The 24229-nt window shown below is 53.0% G+C and overlaps 9 protein-coding genes across 9 annotated transcripts; 3 read left to right on the top strand and 6 right to left on the bottom strand.

Annotated features, from left to right (window-relative positions):
• Positions 1–128: 128 nt before the first annotated feature.
• J4E93_006675 (uncharacterized protein) lies at positions 129–1232 on the bottom strand (the record flags this gene model as incomplete). Its single annotated transcript, XM_049344586.1, has 3 exons — positions 129–862; positions 913–1136; positions 1210–1232. 3 exons carry the CDS (start codon positions 1230–1232, stop codon positions 129–131), a joined length of 981 nt encoding a protein of 326 aa, XP_049198240.1.
• Positions 1233–1741: 509 nt separating this feature from the next.
• Positions 1742–3622, bottom strand: J4E93_006674 (uncharacterized protein; the record flags this gene model as incomplete). The annotated part of the gene is made up of 3 exons (XM_049344585.1): positions 1742–3283; positions 3337–3472; positions 3522–3622. The coding sequence occupies 3 exons, from the start codon at positions 3620–3622 to the stop codon at positions 1742–1744; spliced, it is 1779 nt and encodes a 592-aa protein (XP_049198239.1).
• A 494-nt stretch (positions 3623–4116) lies between these two features.
• J4E93_006673 (uncharacterized protein) lies at positions 4117–5582 on the top strand (the record flags this gene model as incomplete). Its single annotated transcript, XM_049344584.1, has 2 exons — positions 4117–5318; positions 5369–5582. 2 exons carry the CDS (start codon positions 4117–4119, stop codon positions 5580–5582), a joined length of 1416 nt encoding a protein of 471 aa, XP_049198238.1.
• Positions 5583–7196: 1614 nt separating this feature from the next.
• Positions 7197–9455, top strand: J4E93_006672 (uncharacterized protein; the record flags this gene model as incomplete). Its single annotated transcript, XM_049344583.1, has 4 exons — positions 7197–7202; positions 7294–7386; positions 7641–8408; positions 8457–9455. 4 exons carry the CDS (start codon positions 7197–7199, stop codon positions 9453–9455), a joined length of 1866 nt encoding a protein of 621 aa, XP_049198237.1.
• A 3644-nt stretch (positions 9456–13099) lies between these two features.
• J4E93_006671 (uncharacterized protein) lies at positions 13100–13471 on the bottom strand (the record flags this gene model as incomplete). The annotated part of the gene is made up of 1 exon (XM_049344582.1): positions 13100–13471. One exon carries the CDS (start codon positions 13469–13471, stop codon positions 13100–13102), a length of 372 nt encoding a protein of 123 aa, XP_049198236.1.
• Positions 13472–16288: 2817 nt separating this feature from the next.
• On the top strand, positions 16289–17720 carry J4E93_006670 (uncharacterized protein; the record flags this gene model as incomplete). The annotated part of the gene is made up of 2 exons (XM_049344581.1): positions 16289–16487; positions 16537–17720. 2 exons carry the CDS (start codon positions 16289–16291, stop codon positions 17718–17720), a joined length of 1383 nt encoding a protein of 460 aa, XP_049198235.1.
• Positions 17721–19788: 2068 nt separating this feature from the next.
• On the bottom strand, positions 19789–20575 carry J4E93_006669 (uncharacterized protein; the record flags this gene model as incomplete). Its single annotated transcript, XM_049344580.1, has 2 exons — positions 19789–19956; positions 20018–20575. 2 exons carry the CDS (start codon positions 20573–20575, stop codon positions 19789–19791), a joined length of 726 nt encoding a protein of 241 aa, XP_049198234.1.
• Positions 20576–20642: 67 nt separating this feature from the next.
• Positions 20643–21305, bottom strand: J4E93_006668 (uncharacterized protein; the record flags this gene model as incomplete). The annotated part of the gene is made up of 2 exons (XM_049344579.1): positions 20643–20963; positions 21102–21305. The coding sequence occupies 2 exons, from the start codon at positions 21303–21305 to the stop codon at positions 20643–20645; spliced, it is 525 nt and encodes a 174-aa protein (XP_049198233.1).
• An 843-nt stretch (positions 21306–22148) lies between these two features.
• Positions 22149–23429, bottom strand: J4E93_006667 (uncharacterized protein; the record flags this gene model as incomplete). The annotated part of the gene is made up of 3 exons (XM_049344578.1): positions 22149–22319; positions 22374–23128; positions 23231–23429. The coding sequence occupies 3 exons, from the start codon at positions 23427–23429 to the stop codon at positions 22149–22151; spliced, it is 1125 nt and encodes a 374-aa protein (XP_049198232.1).
• Positions 23430–24229: the final 800 nt, after the last annotated feature.

Here is a 24229-nt window from a genome sequence, read left to right as displayed (position 1 = left end):
CAAAAGGAGACATGGCCGCCGTACCACGTAAAGATCGATAAGTGTACCCTACACTTCCTCCACACGCCGTAACAGAAGTATTCCGAGGTTTCGGGCACCTCTGTTGCTCATCGCGCGCAACTGGCCCTTCATGAGTAATCCACGGCCAAAGTAACACCCCAAGTTGGATCGAGTCCCAGAAATTCCTTGTACTCTTCCACGAGGTGGGACTGGCTAATTAGACCTGATCCCATCCAGCCAAGCGCGTCTTTCTCTTTAAGAACGATACGCATGGGCAAGTTGGAGGGTCCGACCGTATAACGGCTAACTTGCAACTTGATCTGTGTAATGCGGTGTTGCTTGATGTACCTGACCCAGGTCGCATGGCTGGTGTTCATGAAAGCCGTGAACGAGTCCATGGTGAGCGTGTCGACATTGAATGGTGCAGGTCGGGGCGTTATGGTGTACTCGGGGAACCGGTGTCTGAACTTGAGAAGTGGGAGGACATCAACGTGTTTCAAACAGTCCATTCTGACCCAGAGACGCAGGGTGCCGGTCGTTTTGGAATAGCTCTTGATGCGTTTCCGAACGTCTTCGCTTAATCGTGAACCTCCACGTAACACTGGAAAGAACGCTTTGAAGTATCCTTCTAGTGCGAAGAGCGGGAACTGATGAGTAGACAGCCACAAAGGACGGAACTCAGTACGAATCAGTGAGCAAACTTGTGTCAAGCTGATGTAAGGAAGCGGTCTCGCTTGGGTGATGGGGGCAGCTTTTTCCTCAACTGCTTTTCTGCGTCTGGATTTCTTTGGCTTTTCATGGGTCATAGGGAAGCAGCGGAAGCTCCATTCGATCGCCATTCCGTAGATTCGGTTGCGTAGTTCTAGGCTTAGTCAGTAAAGTTTAGGTTTCAGGTGCACAGCAATGACTGACCTCCTGGCAGGTCGAGGAATCTAAACACCTGATCTGGATCTATCACCCATGGCACATTTGTCACCTTGTCTGCTTCGGGAATGATCGTGTCTTCTGTGGCAGCTGCCTGGGCATTTCGACGTTTTTTTGGGGGCTCGGAGTTGCTATTGCCAATGGCTCGTTTCATGCCAGCGCTCTTGCCTGCGCCTTTGCTGTCGACCGCCTGCACTGTCTTCGCGTTCCATCTACGGGCCCTATTTCACGTACATTAGCTACTATAACACATCATAGTCGATCGCAACATTCAGCAGTACTTACTTGACGGGTACAGGTGGCGTCATTGGTGGTTGGGGGTTGATGAAAGGTCGGTGGATGCAGGAGAGATGTTGCAAGAGTGAGGTCCGATGTTGCGGGGTGCGTGGGCGTGATACAGGTTGAGCTTGGACCCTGCCTCAAGCAGCGGTGGATACGCGGTCACCGTCGCGGGCACTCCCGCGGCTGATGCCTAATTGCATTGAGATCGGTGTGAGCAATTCCGATTTGCCTGTCTTTGGGGGTACGCCGGCATTGGTTTGCTCGAGCGGTCGTGTGATGATGCTCACACATGCAACTTGGTGATGCAGTACACTCGCAGGTATTTGCACTTGAGTCTTCGAAATGGTTTTCAATCAATAAGTCGCCGACATCAGCGCGGAAAGGCTGGGACTTTTCAGCTCACGAGCATGATGCAAGAGGAGTCTTCGAGACTATATAAGACGTCTTATTGGAGTCACTGTCATAGTCAGTGTCAGCTAGGGGTTTAGATGTTTCTTTCCATGAGATACGAACGACTGCCCTTCTGAATAAATGATCAGACACCGGCAGTAACTTCTGGCATATTGACCAGCCAGTTCTCCCAAAATCTGAACCCGTCAATACCCTGCTCACGACACAGTGCGCCGGCTTCTTCAGCCATCTCCAACTCTTCCGTCGCGACTCCAACGCTCCAGCCGAATCGCTCTGCTGTTTCTTGAGCAGTGACCCCCCTGCCAAATGTTTGCCAATCCCAGGTGACTTCCATGCTTGGTGGTGCTTGATGTAGCGTCTTGAGCCATGCCAGCAGACTCGTAATAGTCTTCTCATCGGTGCGATCGCGTCCTTGTACGACGAGCAACCCGCTCTTGAACTGACGGAGGCGCACGGGAAGTTTCAATGTATCCCACATTCGAGCTGCCTTTTCAAAGTCGGCAGGGCTTACAAGCTCGACACCACCTCTTGCGCGGTTGAAAACAGCCCATAAATCTACCAAGGTCATGATACCGCCCTCTTTCCTGAGTATACCTCGAGTGTCGTCTGTGAGCCATTCTGCCAAGTTTCTTGACAGCTCCGATACGTATAGCGACTCAGACCCAGACCCTGTACCGAGCATGTCTTTTGTTGTCACTAGGCCGAGTGCGGAAGCGGACTGAGATGCTAAAGCGTTGGCTTCCGAGCTGCCGTTAGTCCCCAGATTGGCCTGTGATGCAAACTGTTCTGCCAGTGCTATGATCTCTTTCGCGGAAGTCATAAGCGCATCGAGGTCTTCGAAAGCGCTCCCAATCATAGCCTCGTTGTTCTGTCTCTGCTCCAGGCCTCTTCGCTCCAGCCCCGCAATGCCGACCACGCGAGGTCGTTCAACCTCCGTTGATGAAGCGTCAGAGTTGGCTGTGTAGCTGTCGTTAAAATTACCGGAAGACGGCCGTGGCTTGGGAATCGGTGGGGCGCTTTGAAGCAGCCACTTGCGCTGGACTAATGCGTTCTTCAGGCGCTCGAAAAATATCGGTCCTCCACCGGCGCGGAAAGATATCTTGATGCATTCGACAGACTCGGACTGCAAAGGTGAAGACAAGGTCGGACCTGGAGATTGCGGTCTAGTAGGTTCTTGAAGCATGTCCAACCTCTTATCTATGGCTGTTGTCAAGGATGCACCACATATCTCGCAGTTGAGCAGAGAAGGATGATTCTGGTAGGTACATCTCGGGCATGACGACGTTCCTCCTACGCTTGCGGGAGCAGGAACGCTACCCTTTGTATCTTTGGGAGGTGGCCCAGGCGCTGGTCTGTTTGAGATGGCTGCTATGGCTGCCTTGACTACATGCACGGTCGGCGGCTTAATTCCACATGCTAGACAAGGCGGTATGGGTGTACGTGATGCGAGCGCGGGGTCGAAGTTGGACGGGACCGGGTTCGAGAAAGAGCAGATAGGACACACCCAGGTCGCGCTCGCTGGGGGCGGTGGTGCCGGACTACTGTGTCGCGGAGGAGTTAACGACGAGGTGGCCTGAGGATGCGAGGGAACGGACGCGCCACGCGTCAACTGCTTCAGGGGCTTTGGATATAATGTGATCTTGGGCGACGACTTGAGGAAGCCGGCCTGTATGTCGTTAGTATCGTGTGCCTCTACTTTGCACGTAGAGGGATGCATACGTAGAATTCTGGTTTCTCGACGTCCTTGAGGAAGATAGCGACAGAGTTCCTGCGCGGCTCGCTATGATCGACATAGCAGACGCGATGCGAGGTCAAGTATGACTGGCCATTCTGGTACTGAGGGATCTTGAATTTCCTATGTGCCTGTCAGCAGCGTATAAGAGCCCTGGGGAACATGCGCGTACCCCTCATAGAGCCCTACGGCGTCTTGGACGAAAAGCAGCGTCTCCTCCGGCAGGAGCGACGGGCGCAGTGCGGTTGTGAGGTCGAGTTGATGCAGGAACATTCAGACCATTCGCAAGTTGGAAAATGCGAGGTACGTCCATCGCATTGGGTCGAAACGACGACGACCCGGTCCCGCCTGCATTCACCAGGCCCGGCCCCAGCAGTCGTCATTGGCCAGGGCTAGCTTGCTTGCGGCTAGACCCACGCTAGTCGTCGCCAAGCAAAGCGCGACCACTGCGACGCAAATCAGTCGAGCGGGCCGTCGCTTCACTCTCACCTCCACAACAATAGATCCATCCCCGCGTCATCTCTCCCACATCTCTTTTTCTCGCCTTTACCTACTCACACAACAGTCAACCTGGTTTTCACTTCTTTTGATTTGCTTGCCTGCTTATGTCGTTGCCCTCTGCCACTGTAGCCTGGTCCCGGCCAATGCAGTCACCCGCGTATAACGCAGTCAACCCACGCACCACACTCCAACCAGCGCCCGCGCCTGTTAGTCTCCTCACTTATACGAGAGTCCCAATCCACGCTCACACACTCCAGCAGCCAGTCATGGCCCCCGAAGCTCCGAAGAAGAAGGTCGAGTGGCCTCCCGCCGTCCGCGAATACGTTAGGCGTGCTTTCGATCCGCAAAACGCCATCCCAGGCATCTCCCAAGCAGACATGCAGGCGCGTTTAAAGACAACCATCGGTTGGTTCGCCGAGCGCAACTCGCACGACACTGTTCATTGGCCTACATTCCCTCTTCCCCAAGAGCTTCTTATGGAGGAACGAAGGGCGGCGGCTCTTGGAATGCCTGCTACTGCTGTTCCCAACGGCATACACCCTGCATACATGAATGGCTCAGCCGCACACACTAACACATCTCCAACGCAATCAAAGAAACGCAATGCCCACGACGCTGAGGATGCAAAAGTCGAGCAAACACAAGCCAATGTTCCACCGTGGCGCAAAACTAACCTAGCATCTCGTATGACCTTTGCCGACGGACACAACGAAAAGCGCCAGAAGAAGAACGCCCTCTCGGATGCCGCAAGTAAGTTTGACCAGGCTGAGCTTGACAAGCGACGACAGCGCTTCCAGCTCGGCAACAATGGCACCAAGACGACGCCCCCATGGGGCTCATCGCGTAAGGATGAAGACGAAATGCCCACTGGACCTGTCGTTGGAACGAACGAAAATCTCGAGAAAAGCTACTTCCGCCTTACTGCCCCGCCCAAAGCTGAAACCGTCCGACCGCTCCATGTGCTCAAGAAGACCTTGGCCATGCTTGTGGAGAAGTGGAAGGCGGAAAAGAACTACAACTACATCTGTAATCAATTCAAGTCACTCCGCCAGGATCTTACTGTTCAGCACATCAAGAACGCCTTTACCGTCAAGGTGTATGAGATCCACGCCCGGATATCATTAGAAAAGGGGGATTTGGGTGAGTATAACCAGTGCCAGACGCAGCTGAAGGCACTGTATGCGCAGAACTTGGGAGGCAACCCGGCTGAGTTCAAGGCGTATCGCATTCTCTACTTCGTATATACGTGCAACAAGACCGACATGAACGACATGTTGGCAGAATTAACCCTCGCAGACAAATCCCACCCATGGATCAAGCATGCTCTGGACGTTCGGTCTTCGCTTGCCCTTGGCAATTATCATAAGTTTTTCAGACTGTACCTCGAAGCAGAGAACATGGGCGCTTATCTCATGGACATGTTCGTCGAGCGTGAGCGCCTCAATGCTCTAGCTAATATGTCCAGAGGGTATGTATACGGATTCCGAATCGTGCAGGTCTTTTACTAACAAGCTGTAGATATGTAAATGTCACACTCCGCTTCCTCACTGACGAACTTGGTTTCGACAACGATGAGATATGCCGTGAATTCCTCGAAACCCACGGTGCACAGAACGTCATTGAAGACAAAGGCGATGGTCAATATCGTGTCAGGATCCGAGAAGCCGCATCTCAATTCGAAAGCCTGCGTGCCGCCGCATTCAGCAAAGTAGACATCAAGGGCCAAATATGAATCGACACCGGAGCCAGCACAAACTTCTTTTCATCTTCTACAGTATCATTATCCCGATTCCGAGTTATTCATTTGCACTAATTCACCACGATACCCTGCGCCACATGGCACGTCACGCGTGTCTCGAACTGCGACCTTCCGGTATCGATTGCTTCTTTCCCGATGTCAGTAGTCGGAACATGGGGTTTCCGCCTCATGCGTTGGATGCGCGGAATCTTCTAGTGTGCTTCTCATACATGCAACGTCTCAGATGTTGTTCATCACCTACCAAAATGGATTTTGGTAAACTTACGGTACGTCATTGGCGTGCATGAAGGAAGTGGGTTGGAAAACAAAATGGGATAGAGTGGACTTGGTCTAGATGGCTATGTAGGATGTGAGCCCACTGGCTCGGTTGTGGTGGTCCCTGTGTCACAGAGAGTTCGGCTCGGGTGCGTCCGAGTGCACGTGGGGTTGGGAAGACGGGCATTACGACGGCATGCTCCACGGATGTGCGAAGATCGAACGACAATGTGGTCACATCGTGGGCCATCAGGTGACGACTGCTGGGTCTTGGAGTATGCATTGTCTGGGCTGTGGCTGGGTCTGCTCCTTTTGGACGATTGGCTAGAGGCGCTCTGAGTGAGCCAATGAGACGGCGGAAGAGGGGTTCGAGGCTGTGATTGGGTAGGGTGCAGTTGTTCAGCGGCAGTTGGCGCTAGTCACACCCGCTGGAAGTATTCAGGGTGTTCGTATAGTCGTCAATGCATTGGTTCACGAAGTTTGTGTTGAGAGTGCGAGCGCGTGTGAACCGCGTGGTGAGGATTACGGGAGACTACGACGCCACGCAGGGCGAGAATGTTTCAGTCGGGCCGCGTCAAGCATCAACCATGAGGATAACATTTGAAGAGGAGTATGGATGACTGACAGGAGAGGGGCGTCGAGATTGGGTTTGCATGTGGAAATGATGACACGGCCAACGTAGGCATTAGCATTGTGGGCTAGCACGGTGGGTGATTGGTCGCGAAGGCATAAATGCAGCGCGGATGTTGGGGGCTGCACCGGTGTGCGGTGACAGAGGCGGAAATGTGGTGGACCTGCAGCTAGGCGTTTGGCAGGCTGATGGTGTGGGATGCTCCACCGGGTCGGGCATAATTGTATTTTAGTAGAGATTCCACATTCCTGGCCGGGAGCAAGTCAGCGCACACAAACAAAGGTCGAGGGGATTCGCCGCCTTGCGCTACCCGCCGCAGCTCGTTTGTTCCGAAGCGTGCCAGGCATAGAGTGTGACGCGAGAGACGAATCGCCAAGTGGTTGCAGCTGGCAGGGCTGGGATCCCTCGCGGCGTGAAAGCACCCACTCATTTCTTGTTCCTCTAGTGACTGCGCCTCTGGCAGTACCTGACGACGACGACGTTGGCCGCCTATCTAAGTAGCCTCACCATTGTCTCTGAGGGCCGGTGCACGATTCAAATTCACCCTCCTCCGCCGCGTACTCGCCCCCGCACGCACACGCCGCATTCCCGGGCGACAGTCACAGTAGCAGGACCCCCGAGTTCCCCGTCGAGCGCTCGTCTCCTGACCTTTCCTCTGCTTCCCCGTCTGCTGCCGCGCAAGGTTGCGTTCACTCTGCACGATGAAGGTGCGTTGCCTGCTTGCTTTTGCCGCCACGGCCGCCGCTGCGCCCGTCGAGTCACGCTCCGCATACGTACGTGCTAACGGTGCTGCTCTAGTTCCGCAGGAGTATGAAGAGTGAGAAGGACAACCGCCCGCACCACATTTCCATCCCGCCCAAGGACGCTATAGCCATTGTCCCGCCAAAAAAGGTACGTAGATCAGCGTTGGGGTGCTTGGGCCCCACTCTGCTTCTTCACGAGGCCTGCGCGCATGAGGGCAGGGCAGGCGTTTGGTGTTGTCGACACTGGCGCATTGTGTGGGCGCCTGCGCCAGCGCAGCAAACATGCGCCTGTGTCGACGACAGAGCAAGCCGCGACATGTCGCTATATCATGATGCGCGCTCCCCGGCACCCGCTTCCCGATAGGGCAGATGAGCGCGAAGCTAACAGCCATCTCATTTCAGGTCATAAAAGCCCTCTACGACTACAAGCCCGCCGACCCGAGCCCAAATTCTGGCTACCTTGGTTTTTCCCAGGGCGACTTTCTGCACGTTGTTGGGCGCGAAGACGACAGCGACTGGTACGAGGCCTGCAATCCCCTGCACGGCACCCGCGGACTGGTACCCGTTTCCTACTTTGAGGGCGTAGGCAAGACAGTGCGCGATAGTGGTGGCTCCGCGCCGCGCTCCTCCACTCCCCAGCAGCCGCAACACCAGCAGCAACCGCAGCAACAACAGCCCCACGACTCAGGCTACCAAGAACGCATCACGAGCCCGCAGCCCTCGGCACAGGACTTCATGACCCAGCAAATGCGCATGTCGCGCGGAGGAGGCCGTGGCGCCATGGTCTACGGCATCGTCATCTACGACTTCAAGGCAGAGAGGCCGGACGAGCTAGAGGCCAAGGAGGGCGAGGCTATCATCGTCATCGCACAGTCGAACCCCGAATGGTTTGTCGCAAAGCCGATAACGCGACTCGGCGGTCCTGGCCTCATCCCCGTATCCTTCATCGAAATCCGCGACATGACGACTGGTCAGGCCGTCGCCGACACACAGGCAGCAGTCACAGCCGCGGGCGTCCCCAAGGTCGAAGAGTGGAAGAAGATGGCGGCCGACTACAAGAACGGCAGCATACCGCTCGGAAAGCTCGAGACGAATTCTGGACAGTCGCTGCAGCAGGGCATGGAGCGCATGAGCGTTCGGAGCAACGGCGGGCACAACAAGGCTGGCTCGGTAAGTCGTCTACATGCTGGTGTGCTTTTCTCGGCTGACAGCGTACAGGTCTCCCACTCACGCAACGGCTCCGTGGCGCAACAGCCAAGAAACCAATACCGCACATCCGACAACCTGCTTGCACCCTTGAGGGCATGCGTGCCACGCTACTGCTTCGCCGACGATATCTTTTGGTTCATCATCGAGTGCCAGATGGAGGACGGCCGGCACTGGGAGTTGCAGCGACTGTACCAGGACTTTTACGACCTGCAGATACAGCTGATAGCAACGTACCCAGTCGAAGCGGGCACAAGTGGCTCCGGCGAGCGAACACTGCCCTTCATGCCTGGGCCTGTCACCTACGTAACCGACAACATTTCCAACGGGCGCCGCGCCAACCTCGACGAATACATAAAGAACCTCCTCAAGCTAGGATCGCACATCACACAAGGTCACCTCGTCAAGGGCTTTTTCGCGCCAAGACAGGGCGACTACGAGATAGACCCCGACATCGTCGATGCGGAAGAGTACCGCCTTTCGCAACAATCACACCAGTCATCGAACCCCTCACACGGGACGAGCAGGCAGTCGTCCGCAGATCAGTTGCAGGCCACAACACCCGTCACACCCTATTCAACTGGCTCCAACTATCCCTCTCATCAGCGCGGTCAATCTACGGCCTCGCAGGCATACTCATCGAATCTGAATCCCCCACCCATGAATCACACCCACTCCTCCTCCTCCACCGCCACCAGCACAGGCACGTCTTCTGGTCTCAAGATCAAGGCCTGGATCGGAAAAAACGATTGCGTCGTCATACGTATCAATTCGCACAAGTTCGCCGACCTCTACAAGAAGCTTGTTGGGAGAATAGAATTGGAGTGCCCCGGTGAGCCACATAAGCAGCTTTGGATCCATTGGATCGAATACGGGTACGAGGACGATGGGGACGACGGGGACGACATAATAGAATTCCCCCACCCGATTAGAGATGACAAAGAGCTACAGGACGCAATCGAAAAAAACCCCAACCCCAAGTTTCTGGAGCTCAGAGTCACGACAGCGTAGTAACGGATAAGCAACGGAACCGGCCATCTTCACCTCAGTTCACTTCGCTTCTATTTAATTGCTCTTGGTTTTCTTCTTTCACAACAACCGTTGTTCTCCCCCGTAGCTCTCTCAAGGCTACTATTCTCTATTCCCCCACTTTCGGCGTTGCAAAAGGTTTTCACGGCTTCCAAAGAGCAGTCTAACTGGCGTTGTTGGGCGTTCTGCGGAGCAATGAAGTGCATGACGGCAGGCGCGGGATATTTTTACTGGATTTGTGTTTCTTTCGAGACTTTGGATCTATCGCAAAGATGTTTGATATGTTTGGATAGGGGGGTGTTGGATTGCTTGCCTTGCGTCATGGAGGGTTCTGGATGATATACACAATTGGATGAAATGCGGGGAGAGGGAGATAGCGCGATGGATGGGGATGTGAGGAAGGAGAGGCAAAATGAGAGACATCTTGCGTGCAGCTTATCCTATTCTTTCATGGGCATGTGTGAGGTTTGGAGTAGCCAGCAGCTCTCACGATGCGATTCCGGCGAGCTAACCGTTTGTATCTTGGGTCCTTCTGTTCACACGTGCTAGCTGGTGTGGCAGGAGCAGCCCCGGGAGGTTCGGAAGTGGGTCAAGGCAATTCCTTGCCAGTGAACCATCTTGGCCTCAACTTTATTGCTTACTGCTACGCAATCTTACAGTGAGGTGACATTCCAATACAAAGATACGATGGCTGATTCTCTATCTAGACTTCTTGCTAGGCAGCCGCTGCCCAACCTGCGACCCTTGTGCCACAGCCCGATCACAGACAGCCGTCATCTCGTTACATCGCAAGCGAATCTCCCCCACTGCGCAGGGTGACAAGCCACCGGGGCCCCAGCACTGAGTGGGGCTCGAGAAAGCTCGTTCGCCAATGCTTCGGTTTATGAACAGATAGACTCACTAGTTCGGCGTCGTGGGTAACTAAGAGTTACAATGAGATGGCGTACCGGCAACGAGTCTACTCGCGACAGCTTGACGCCCACCAGGGTTGAGAATATGGTCATGAGCTCGGTCTTGGACGTGGGCCGAGAAGTCGTGCTGCATTCGGGTGGCACAGCTACATGGTTGCTGCCTCCTACCCCTCTATTCTCAGCCTTGTCCATCATCTCTTCACATCACATAGCGCTTGAGCGACAACATCTTTTCGAAAACCTGCCATGTTTCACCCAACAGTGTAACAACAGAGATCACGATACTGAACATCACCAGATCCACGATGGAAGCGGTCAACGACTGGTTAGCAATGGTTTCCAGCGCCAACAACGACATCACGCGCAGCGATCGGATATGCTATGAGTGTTCCAAAATACCTTGGGACACGCTGTTTGGCCCAGAGATCCGTATAGAACCAGAAATCGGCGTTTGGTATGATCCAGTGTTTCACAAAAGCACAGTTGACCAAAAAACAGAGTGTCGAATCTGCCGATTCTTCGCAAAGGTTCTCAAAGATTGCATCCGGGGTACCGAGAATGGACGACGCTTCGCGATAACTCCTTATTATGCCGCTGGTTTGGGCTTGGATCTTCCGTCAGCATTTCTCGAAGTCGAACATTTGGCGTCCGAGCATGCCGACCATTACGGTGGCGTCGTACTTGCCTGCCAACCAACATCCCAGGTGACTCGAAAAGTGTTAGAGAAAGCCTTCTCTGGATATGCATTCCCTAAAGATCTACCAACGGTGAAGAAGCCGTTGCTAGACCCTGGCCAAACTCTATTTCCAGCTGGCGTTAACGTTGCTCTCTTGAAGTCTTGGCTGGATGTCTGCATCGAAAAACATGACCACCAGTGTCGCCCGAGACCGATTGATGGTCTGAAGGATTTAAAAGTCATTGATTGTGAGCATCGAAGGATCGTTCCTGTGCCGCATGCATGTCGATACGCAGCATTGTCGTATGTCTGGGGCCAAGAAGACAAGAAGGTCGGCTCGACCAACACCCGGGAGATAATCCCACAAACTGTCGAAGACGCTATTCAGACTACCTTATCAATGGGATACAAATACCTCTGGGTCGATCGATATGTAGGTAGACCTCAGTGCCTTTCAGTCCCTGATTGAGTCTGCTAAATGTTCAGTGCATCGATCAGTCCGACGCACAAGCGAAGCAACACCAGATTATGCAGATGGCAGATATATATGCAGCAGCGCAGTTTACCATCTTCGCTGCGGCTGGCCATGACTCGAATCATGGGCTTCCTGGAGTACGGCCACATTCTCGGGGCTTCTCCTCCCATCGCGCATCCACGAGATCTGTGCAGTTATACCATTTACCTCACACAAGCCCCAGCTGGAACCTACACAAGTTGAAAGCATCTTCGTGGGCTTCGCGAGCGTGGTAGGACGTCCGGTCATCACACCATACTCATAACGAGCTGACTATGCATTCAGGACCTTCCAAGAGTGTTACTTCTCAAAACGGCGTCTTTTTTTCACCGACAGACAAGTCGTTTTCATTTGTGGCACAGACTCCTACTACGAGGCAGATAGACCCCATGGCGGCGGCGGCCCCTCCGAAGACGCTCACCTGCTAATGCCAGGCTGGTTTGCCAGCACCGCACAACTCGAGGCGGCTGACACACTGATTGCGTCAATGGAAGCATTGGCGCTATTCAGCCATCGCAAGTTATCCTTCGACGCAGATGCGCTCAACGCCATAGTTGGTGCGTTGAACTCTTACGCCAAATACGGTGTTCAGCACATCTGGGGAGTCCCTTGGAAACGCTCCTCGGCAGACTACTCACCTAGTTTAAAGGACTTTCTCTCAACTAGCCGCAGTGTTAGGCGGGATATCGACATAGCATTATTGTGGCACCACTACAAGCCAAGCATACGCCGCAAAGGATTCCCCAGTTGGTCGCCCCTCGGATGGAAAACCCTAATCCACTGGTACTGGCCGAACAGACGCCGCCTGCCAACCTACGTCTCACCGGAAGCAAAAATTGTACAAGTAAAGTCCAATAAGGATTTCCACGAGCTATATGCTCCAGCCAACCCCGACAATTCCACACCAGAAGAACTCTCGCAGTACCTCAAAGTAGAAGCACGAACCGCAATGTGCAATTTCCAGCTCTTAACTCGGAGCAGGTGGTATAACGGACATGACCTTCAAGTGATTGAGTTTTCACTGGGTAATGGATGGAATGCTATTGCGGAGGTGTACTGGGACGTGGCTCCGGACAAGGGAAACAAAACGTTGAAGTGTGTTCTACTGCCCGGGGCAGAATTTACCAAATCCACCGTGGACGAGTTGCACGCTCATGTTCTCATACTTGAGCAACACGGAAACCATCACGAACGAATAGGTATCACTCGACTGCCCGCAAATTTTGGCGAGTGTTATGACCGTGACGATCCAACCTTTGGTCTCGTGAACAAGTTCAACCGTATCTTTGGACGACAGTTCAGAAGACCTTATTACGCAGAAACAGAAATTCCGTCTGCTGCGATAACAGACTTCTGCTGGTGGGACCACTTCCAGCCGGAGACTATAATCCTTGGCTAAGGAACACTTTGTGGTCTCACGTCTTCACGTCAGCGTATCTTGCCCTGACCCTTATGGTGGTAATGCTTCAGTATTCTAAATCCTAAACATGGCCACGATACGCCATTCACGTTTATTCCACACCCGCTACGGCCCTGTCACACTCCCATCCGTCCCCACAATCACCGTCCTCGGTGCACACGCCATAAACAAATGCTCGTCCTCCGCAATCTTCTTCGCCGCCTCCGGCGCGCTAATAATGCTCATGAACGTCAACGCATGCGTCATGTCTCGAAATTGCATGGTCGCCATGGAGTCGTAGTCGACGGGGGAGCTGGCGTTTACAAAGGCAGGGTTGCCGCCAACGTAGTATCGTGTGTGGATGACGGGGAAGTTTGAGCCCGTGAGCGACTTGACGAGTGGGATGTGGACGTTGTCGTAGTGGTCGGCGTATTGGGTTAGGTTGAGGCCCGGGAGCATGGTGCCGAAGACGAGGGCGGTGAAGTAGGGGAGTACCATTTTGGAAGTTTTCGCAGCGCGATAAATATTAATACTGCTTTGGTACAATATGAAGGAGTTGTAGATGGTAAAGAAGGTGTAAGTGCTTGTATGTGGTGATGGAGGTGCACCGGAGGTATCGAGGAGTGAATAGTACCTTCTTATATCGCTATCTCAGTCATTCAACCCAAGGCTGTTGGAAGGAGCGATAAGTTCATTTAAATGCCCTGTTGGATCTAACTGCCACGAGCGTGCATTCCACGGGGCTTCTCGGTAGAATGCATAAGCCAGCATTCCAGCCGGACGCCACCACCGAGGGCTTTCCGAGTGTATCGATTATACAAGAGCATATACCCAGCTAGAACGCCTAGTTTACCATGGCTATGTCGCTTCGGGGATGGATCGCGAGGCGAGGCATTTGCGAGGTTACCATGAAGGCCTGTTCAACTCCACTATTATCGGAGTTGTCGGAGCAATCGCACTTCCGTACATCATGTCACGACCCACGAATCCTTGTGAGATGGGTTGTTTCCGCTTCGCAGTCGCGGCGGTTCTTTTGTTGACCGTTCCTGGAGGATCTCGGACTAGGCTGGATTGAGGAGCGTACGCGAAAGTGCGGGGCCAAGGCGGCCGCCGGATCGCGGCAATTGGTGCACAGTTGGGAAACGTGGCAGAGAGACGCGCATTACACCCGAGTGCGAAGATGTAAGTCGGCATGAAAGGTAGTGGCAAGTATTGTAGGCATGTCTTGACATCGTCACTTATCGATAAGGGGACATGCGAGAAGCGCGACGATGGTCGCAGGCGATTCGGCGGGCCGATGACGACGCAGCCAGACCCACATTGAGCATGGACTGTAGGTAGGAGAAGGGCCGTTCAAGAACATACAATAGGTGCTTCCATCCGCTCGACATCTCCTGTTCTTTAAGGTACATATCTTCGCGAGCGCAGCCTCGAACATCACGCAGCCATGGCCTAGATAACTCTGAGCAGCAAAACACGCTACTTCTGTTCGCAGCGGCGGCTTCCTTGCGAATGGCAGTGTGCACCTTAACACTGCACCAACCTCGTGAGGCTGATACTCCCCAGTAGTTCTCGCATTATGTCCCAGTGTGCTCCCGTCAGCTATGCAATCGAATCCCTGCCAGCTGAAGCGAGCTGACTATGGCTGATGACCGGAGGCTGAGCAGCCGTGGCACTCATCAACCCCACCAAGGCAGCAGTTCGCGCCTGATCTAAGTAAAGGCCCAATGCCACCTGAGAGCCTCTCACAAACCACAAACCTACAGAAGCATCGATTCAAGCCAAAAGAACCCTGTATTTCGCATTTCGCGTGATCCGCCCAAGATGTTCAGTCCCCAGCGCGATTCGAAGCGCCACTCACACGGCCACCATCTCACACCCCAGGACGCCGATGCAGAGCGAACCCGCAGGAGGCGACACAAGACCTCTTCGGGCGACAGTGAGCGAATACAAAATTCCTCGAACCGAGGGTATCGTTCTGATGACGAGCGAAGGCGTCGACATAGGCATGATGGGGACAAAGATCGGTATCGCGCCAGCTCTTCGCACCACCCAAAGGATCATGACCGCCGCAAACAAGACTCATCTAGCGACACTGAGGATGAATTGGCAAGGGCACGATTCTCGCAAAGTCAGCAAACACGACTTGATGCTCACCACGAGAGAAGTCGCTCAGATAATAGAGGTTACGGCGAGCATCGGTTTGATTTGTTAGAAGAGCGGCGCATCAAACCTGCACGAAAACCAACGCCGTTCGGATTTCCCCATGCCTCTTTGGCTCACCGTTACGAACCAGCTGAGCGAACCGACCGACAATCTGCAAAGGCGATCTATGGCGAGCACCATGAGTATGATCGTGTGCAAGTGGATACGCAAGTGCGATCTACAGGGCGAGAGTACGGCGAACATCGCTTCAATGATGAGCACGTGAATAGAGCATCATCGATGAAGTTTTCTGCTGGAGATGCTCGACTTATGAGGAAGCTTTCTTCGCGATCACCACCGCTACCCAATGAAACACTATCTGGACCGTCTTCCAACCAGGATACCAATCGCATGGGTACTCAAGATGTTATTACTGATGGCATTTCATGGTCACCAACAAACATACCGCACGGCAATCGCACATCCCTACCTGCGAGGGTACGGGACTTGGCATCTACTTCGGACGAGCGCATCCGGCAAGATGAGATTGATAGCCGGCCGTCCACATCGGGCCACAATGGGGCTTTCAATGCAAACATGAAGCTCCCACGACTTTCTATATCCCAACATCCTGCTGCATACTCGCAGTACCTATCCAACATCGAAACTGCAGGCGACTCTACATCAGGAGTAAGCGAAGATGTGCAAAGACCGCGATCGACTTCAGCTGCCTCCACTGCCTCCTCAAGAATCCTGTCATGGTCTCCCTCATCACCCAGCTCGGGAGTACTTGGTCCGAAAACATACCAATATCAGCCATTACAACCTTCTGAAATCCGACTAGTCAAGATCCTGCCGGAGAGAATGTGGAAGCTAAAATGCGAAATTATTCATGTATCGCTCCAAAGCCACCCAGAATATACTGCTATCTCGGTAAGTTGTTGTCGCAGTCTCGAAACATCCACTAACACTGATCTTGCATAGTACGCCTGGGGCGACGGGGTTGATACAAGACCACTAATTCTAGAAGGGGCAACAATCCCTGTCGCAGTCAGCCTTCACGATGCACTGAGAGCGGTGCGCCGAAAGAAAGAAGACATTTTTGTATGGGTTGATGCTCTCTGTATCGACCAGCACAACAAAGACGAGAGAGCTGCACAAGTTCGATTGATGGGTCAGATCTACAGCGGCGCAGTGTCAGTGGCCATCTGGATAGGACCTGAATATGAGGAGAGCGCGCTAGCACTACAACTACTCCAGAGAGTGGCCGACAACTCGATTGACCCTCAGTACATAAAATCCATCCGTAACCCAGACTCATTGGCGCTCCTCAACTTATTCAAGAGAGACTACTGGAAGCGACTTTGGGGTAAGTGATGATAGCCCACTCTTTCCATCTCGTACTGATCACAACGAAGTCGTTCAAGAGGTCCTTCTCGCAGACAATAAGATGGTATACTGCGGATCCTCGGCGTTCGTTTGGGAAGTATACCAAAAAGCAGCGGAAGTCTTCTGGGGCAGAGACAGCGACCCACACATCCGCCAAGGACCATCAAGCTTCCCAGACCGCGACGCTTTGAAGCAACTTGGAGACGAGTCATTATTAGAGGTAATGAGGGCATGCAGAAAGAAGTTAAGCGAGAATCCACGCGACAAAGTTTTTGGCATTCTAGGTCTGCTCTCGGACGCTACACAACGCGATTTCCCCGTCGACTATAGCCAATCTGTCAAGACGGTCTACACAGACGTTGTCGACCACCTGATCTCGACTACTGAAAAGCTCGATGTGATCCGCGAAGCGATACACTTCCCTCTGCACGTCAATTCTACAGGCCTGCCCAGCTGGTGTCCGGATTGGTCGCACATTCCGGAAGTCTCTGGCCTGGGGCGCAGTCTCAACTTTGCAGCCTCTAGCAACGCGAACGGCCCAACTAAGGCACGGTACTGGTTCCACGATGAACGACGGAAGCTTGAGATCTCCGCAATCAGTATTGATACAGTTACCGCAACAGGTGTCGCCGTAGGCACATTTTGCGCTGCTCAAGACTATCTAACATCATTTCTGCAATGGCGCGCAATGCTTCTTCATGAACTCAGCGTAGAAGAAGGCAATGATACCCACCAAATGCACAGCTCTTTCTGCAGGACCCTGTGCCTGGGACAGATACCGCCAGATTGGAGCCAGTCAGACATGTGGCACAACCTCTGTTACCACGTCTTCGCAGCTCTGATACGCGAAAGAATGCCTCGCTTACCGATGGACGAAGATCTCAAGCGCCATGTGGGTACGACAGGGCTCATCGAGCCCAAGGCACGGCGCACTTTCCTGCAAGACCATTTCGGCAACCGTATGATGGGACGAAGCCTGTGTATTACAGCAGGCGGCCTGATTGGTATGGGTTCGGGCTACATGACAGCGAAGGATGTTGTTGTCGTTCCGTTTGGTTGCTCCACACCTATCCTGCTCCGCCCGGAAGGCCGTCGCAACGAGTATAGGTACGTGGGTGACGTCTATATCGACGGGTACATGCACGGCGAAGCCCTGGCTCAAATAGAAGCGGGGGATCCGAAGAGAGTGGTTTCTAAGTACATGCTCTGTTGATGTATGGACGGTTGTACTACACCATGGATGTTGCGGATGTACTGCGGCGTTTTGGCGATCTCGATGCACGAGCTTCGAGTATAGATAATGTGAAGATGTCAGAAATGATACATACGACCATAGGATCATGAGAATTAGGCTTCCCGTCCGCTCAGCCATATACAAGCATGATACCGGCGCATTAGTACTCGGGTGGGTGACCACCGGGGAATACGCGCTGTTGTATGTTTTTGCTCTTTTTTGCACCGTGTTGGTAGTGTTTTTTTTTTTGCGCGTTCGCCCCACCAGCCCACGATCCACCACGAAGCTCTCACGCACGAACACCACTCATAGTCCACCAAGCTACTAAGATACCAGTTATTAAAACGAGAATTTGTAAACCATAGGTTTTCCTAGGAGCAGTGGTTTCCTCAGCCTTGTGGGATGTAGCATCTTGCCGGTGTGCACTTTGTCGATGTTGAGGAGCCCGTCGTTTCTTTTTGTGAGAGAATGCAGGCTTTGGAAGAAGAAGGTGATCGCGTTGTTGTCGCCCTGAAGTGGGTTGTTCTCTGTCTTTCGCACTTGAGCCTGAGGGGTCTTTTCGCGAGGGAACTTTGGTTGTGTTTATTAGGGGGGAGATATTCGGCAACTGTGGTTCGCCAGGCTGTTCTTCTGCTGTGGTCGTCTCTATGGGCTGTTCTTTTCTAGCTTTGAACTTTTGCCACCTGCGCTCTTCGGCTTCGTCCCAATGACCACCTAGGAATACTGGCGCACCATGGCCTTTCTGGAACACGTACGGACCGAGCGTAAATCCATCTGGCGCACAGCGCACTTTGGGTGTCCACTTTGGGTGCTCGGCGTCAAGGTAGGCGACGTCCTTGCCCTGGCGGTCTTTGATAGTGCCTAGAGCTTTCGGGTTGTCACTACCAAACGCAAGGCTGTAACCATCTGTGGAGAAGAGAGGTTGCCCAAGAAAGTTGTAGATAGATTCAGGCGCGTGCAAGACCTCGCGGAGGAGGATGGTTCCGTGCGAGGATGCACCTGAACCATCAGGCGAGCGTATTGTCGGAATTTCGACGCTTCCTATTCCCAGCACGGGACAGAAGATGGGCATTATGTCAAGTGACGAAGAGACATCCACTCTTGATTTGAAGGGCGTGTACGTTTTGAACCAGGCTCGATCGTTTGCAACGCTGTATAAACAAGTAATCAACATCTGATGCTTTCTTGCCAGCTCTGGTACACTTACTGTACGTTGGAACTACTCACAACGACCCAGTCGGGGCATAGGGGTTCCTTGGTATCCGGATTCATCTTGTAGTCTGACTGATAGACGTAGCTCTTCACACAGGTGTTCCTGATGAACGGGGCTGGATGAGACGTGGCTTTATGATGAGTATCCTCCTCAATGTGATGGTGGGAGTGGGGATTGTCCTCATGCGATCCCAAGATTGTTTGCTGCGCGCGATTGTCCCAGGGGGCATGCGCCGTATTAACCAGAAGCAGCCACGCTAAACTCATAGTAGACACCTGCGCAGCTACCCCGCCACCCCACCTCCCACGAAGGCCGCACCTGCCGAAACTACTGCAATACTCCGAATTCCTAGAACAGCAGCACACAGTGTCTCTCAGTCAAGCTTCAGTCCAGGCTACGCGTTAAACGACGACAAGAATTTTCACGCGCCTCCTGCGATGCGCCTCGAGCCTACAGAAGGAAGCTAGTCTATAGGCGCGCTGGGCGTGCTTCACGCACCGACTGAACATGCGACGCAAGAATCCTGACAAGATCAAAGCGAGCTCTTTTCGCGCCGAGCACAGCTTTTGCCACCCCGCTGACGTTCGTCAATTGTCCTGAGCTTCAATGAATAGTGATCGCATCGCGTCGCGTCCGCTCAGCCGAACCGAGCAGTGCATTGGTTGCTGATCAATGACTGACGAACTCCCGCTGTTGTATGCTTTTGGCTTCATTTTCGTCATGAAGTGAACATCTTTTCCCCTCAGACCACACCAATATCTCACGATTCACTACAGGCCCCTCTCAGAATGATAGCAAATTGTGCACATAGAGGCCCGACGTGGTGGTAGTACCTCACGGGATGCCCATATCCTTCAATTGTGCCTCTGCCCAAGCTCCAAGGTCGCCGAAGAATTTTTCGGATTCACCACCATGCCAGTCGCGCAGCGCAAACCAGAGGTAGCGCACATCTTTTCCCGCTTTGATCGCGAATTCGAAATCTGGCGCATGCGTGTACAACTCCTGTTCATTGTACCAGGGGTTAGCGCACCATCATGGTAAGCAGCATTCGGTGCAGACGAACCTTGATGTAATGTCGCGACCAGGTGGCATATGCTTCTAGTTCTGCAGCTGTCGATGATCCAGGTATCCTAGTAACAGCTGGCTCAGCATGCTCGTTCGTAATCAGATCCACAGGACCAGCCGCGACAAGTGGGTCAGCTAGTAGAGCTGGAACGATGCATGCTGTCTCCCAATCATATAGCGACGTGACTCCGGGCTTACGGTCATCGTCTGTGATGATCGAAGTGTTGTGTATCCCAAAGTCACCGTGCTCAAACACTAGCCTGTACAAGATGTCGGAACTCTCCTGCGGTAGTAGATGTGGTATCGCTTTGAGGAGAGATTGCTTCGCTGCCAGTGCGACAGGTCCCACGGTTTCTTCGTCATCTTCCCATCCAATCACGTCACCTTCGTTCTTGATTGTAGCTTCAATCTTTGACTGTATTACATGTATCCAGAATTCGCGAGTAGGCGTTACGGGCAACGTGAAAGCATCTGGTTTGAAGTCAAAGATACGGCTATGCAGGTACTTGACTGCAAAGTCCGAGGGTGGCCAATATTTGAAGAGAGCGGCACGCATGCGTGCGAGCTGATCAAGGAGACTTGTCTGAGAGCTTTTAGTATATCTCAACGCTTTGAAAAATGACTCATACCTTTGCCCCAGCATCAAGCGCTTTCCACACATTGTTTGTGCCGTCTGATCGTTCGAACACAAAGATGCGTCGACCCAAGAGATCTGCTGGTATCTGGACTTTAGGGCCCGGTTTGAGAACCGGTGCGCGGTGATAGAGCAGGCGAGACACGCGGACTTCTGCTTCGTCCCGCAACAGGTCATATGTGGCTGCTTCGAATTCAACTTCTGCGATCTGCCGCTCGACGACAAAGCCATCGAAATCCGGCATGTTAACGTCGCCGCGAGATAGACGAACTACCAAGTCCGGTCCATCACGAACCTGAAGATGGAATCCCTAAGCACAAATCAGTAAACTATGGTTGGCAAGCGAGCTGAATTAGAATGGTATTGAGCGTCGATCGCGTCTCCGCCGAGCCTATCGCGTTGGGCCGCAGGGCTAGATCAGCTGGCCCTAGAATAGCCATGGCCATACACGTACATAGTTGTTGGAGCCTTTATCGATAGTCGGGATATCTGTTACTTCAACTTGGAGCTTCTCTTCAATCTCATCGATGAGCAACTGCACGTTCCAGACGTCTTTGAAGGGACTAGCATTGTCCCGCACCAGTGTCAGAATATGTTTGCCGTCGTACTCTTCTCCATTCAATCCAACGGGCCACTCATCGCGCCAGGGCATACTTTCTTAGAGTTCGATGTGACTTCGCGATTTCTTCGTGTGGCCGATATTCGTGAGACAGTTGGAAGGTGAGTGATCAGTTTGGCATTACTCAATGCCAATTTGTGTTTGCCTTCGCTCGCTAATCGTTACACAAAGGCGTCTAGACGGCGAACGCCCCGTGGGTTGCATGATGCAAGGGTACGCCATATAACAGCAATAGATGTGAGAAGAAATTTCGATAGTACTTATACCGAGCCTCATTCGTTCCGCTTTCGACTCTGTTGAGTCATGAGTACACGACCGACAGAGCACTACAGCGACCTAGAGGATGCGTTTCGCGCTCTGAGGTTTCGCAACCTTCGAGTGCGCGCACGCGTAGGAGACGCGCCAGTAGAAAAGTGGGCCTTTTGACGTCATGTCGACGCGTCTATGGTGCGTGGAGTTTTGGCAAGTGCAACGCGCCTCCCGAGGTCCTTCTGATCATCGCTTCTAGGCCTTACGGATCTCAATCGCATCACTTCCTACATGTATGCCCCAATCTCCATATCTTGACCGCCTGCGGTCGTAGCCGCTGGATTCAACTACAGGCTACCTGAGCTGAACAGATTTCCACCACCTAGCGCCATGACTGCAACAACCCCGAGAAAAACGCATTTGGTTTGATCAAATTGTCTCTGGACACACGGCCTATACCAGTGGAATGGGTCGCTTACTTCATAACTTCTGAACGGCATAGTCTATCTAAAGAGGGGCACGAGGGAATGGCACGCGCTTGCCAAACCCTACACTTTCAAAATTGGAGAAATACATCAACGAAAGGAAGCGCAACTACGAAAACACTCGCGAGCCAAATTCGCTTTGTCACAAATAACCCGCCCAAGATTGCGCTGCCGAAGCCGCGTTCGCTGCAGCAATCCCTCCGGCGACATCGCCCTTTGAGCTACCCAAGCCAATCTCAAAGCTATCATAACCACAGCTGGTGGGCGCGCCAGCTTCAGAGCCATCCAAGCCAGGAACAATCTGCCAATACAACTACAATGTAAGTTAGCATGCTTTCCATCGAGTGTTTGTACCTGTCATGCTTACCCAAGGAACTCCAGCATCATTGAACACTTGAACCTGCGTATCAAAAGAATCCTGGTAGTCGACCGAAACACCCCACTCTTCCATCATGATGTTCTTGCCTGCAGCTCTGGCTCCGCTCAAGACCTCCCTGTCGCCGGTGATGTAGTAGGCCCAGTCGGACGCCTTGCTCATATATCCGTGCATGCTGATGATGTCGATGGCATCGCACTGCATAGCCTTCTCCAGCGTATTGAACTCGTGGTCACAGCAGTAGTGAGAGCCGCCGACGCCGCCTGTTGCAACTTTGATGTTGGAGGATCCAAGAGCACTGCGCAATGCTCCAGCACGGCCACAAAGCCAGTCATCCGGATCGTTGGCGTTCAACAGGTCGATCTGCCCGATCAGCGGCTCGTTCTGGAGGTCGAAAGCCATAATGACCTCGTCCATATCTTTCCAGGCTTTGCCAAAGTTTGGTGACTGGTAGTTTAGCATCTCGTTGAGTCTGTTGTCATAGTCTGCTTTGGCGTCGGATGAAGAATAGAAGGTGGGTGCGTCGCCATACTTCTGGCAGTATGCATCGCACCCTGCGCTACCCCCCAGTGTATTGGCGTTGTGAGGAGATATGATTGCCTTCATTCCGTTGTCGTGCAAGAGTTTGAGAGTGTCGTCGAGCTTATCTAGAACGGTAGTATCGTAAACACCGACTGTCGTTTCGAAAGCTGGCACGTCATTCTCGATGGTGCTGCCCTTTAAGCACCCTGTGGCAACGTTCGTCGCTGCACAATGATCGTCAGTACTGCAGAGCTTCCCTCAAGTCCACTGCGAAGAGGATGCAGAATTATTCCAAAGGTATTCATGACTGTTCAAATGCTACTCACCCCACAGCCTCAGGACCTTGGCGCCCCATCCAGCAAGAGTTTCAACATACTCCTTCTGCTCGGATGCAGAAAGCGCATGCAGAAAGTACTCATTACTTCCTGCGAATGAAGTCGAAGCTTGCCTGCGAGTTGGTACCAAGCCGTTGACTACTGTGGTCGATAGCCCCAGCAAGGAAGTGATAGCCACAAGGCTGCGCATCGTGAAAGTTGGTGGTGCGTAGATGTATACGAGTTATAAACAGATGTGGGTAGTAATTGGTGAGTAATTTAGGCTTTGCATCCCAAAGACTATATACGCCATGGTGAATATCCAGGTCAACCTTGCGAGGGGCCGGACACAGTCGAATGCGCCTGTGTTCATGGTTGGGAGACATATGGGGCCAGCCTTGCCAGCCACACTTGCCGTGACATCACCTCAAATTACCAGCTAATTTTATCTCATCGAAACTTTGCGGGTGAGCTAACCTTGATTGTGGTGGCTGTCCGTGACAGCTGCGGGAGTACCTCCACGGACGCTGTGCATGCAGCTGGGCCGCCCCAAAGGCCGCCCCTATTGGCCCGGTCGAAACTCTAGAGATAAATGGCGACGCACCCGCCGGATTTAGTCAATGGCAGACACCGAAGAGAACGCCATGTTCTCACCTGCCGCTATCAGACCCCGATCATTTCTCTTTCAGCGTTGCTGCTGCACAATTCTTCAGCCTTGCCGGTGTGTTGAGGTAAAAGTCTATTTATGCGTACGTGGGCGTCCAATCAGAGTTCAGCCGTCTCGGGTTCAAGTACGTGCATACACATGCCCTTGCTATCACATCAAGACAGGCATTCCCAGCGAAGGAAGGCTGGGCTAATTTGCGACATGTGCGAAAACGCCCTGCGTACAAAATACGCCGGTCCGCTGCCAACCCAGCTTTCTCCACAACTCTTTCCTTAGCCTCCTTGGTGTGAGAAAGATAGCTCGTGTCGATACACCCCCAGTGAGATACACTAGCATACACCAAT

This window comes from Alternaria ventricosa (genome assembly GCF_023758065.1).
Source record: "Alternaria ventricosa strain BMP 2768 chromosome Unknown scaffold_11, whole genome shotgun sequence".
In the NCBI taxonomy this organism is placed as follows: domain Eukaryota; kingdom Fungi; phylum Ascomycota; class Dothideomycetes; order Pleosporales; family Pleosporaceae; genus Alternaria; species Alternaria ventricosa.
The sequence above is the reverse complement of the archived record's forward strand: the minus strand, read 5'-3'. Positions and strand labels throughout refer to the sequence as shown.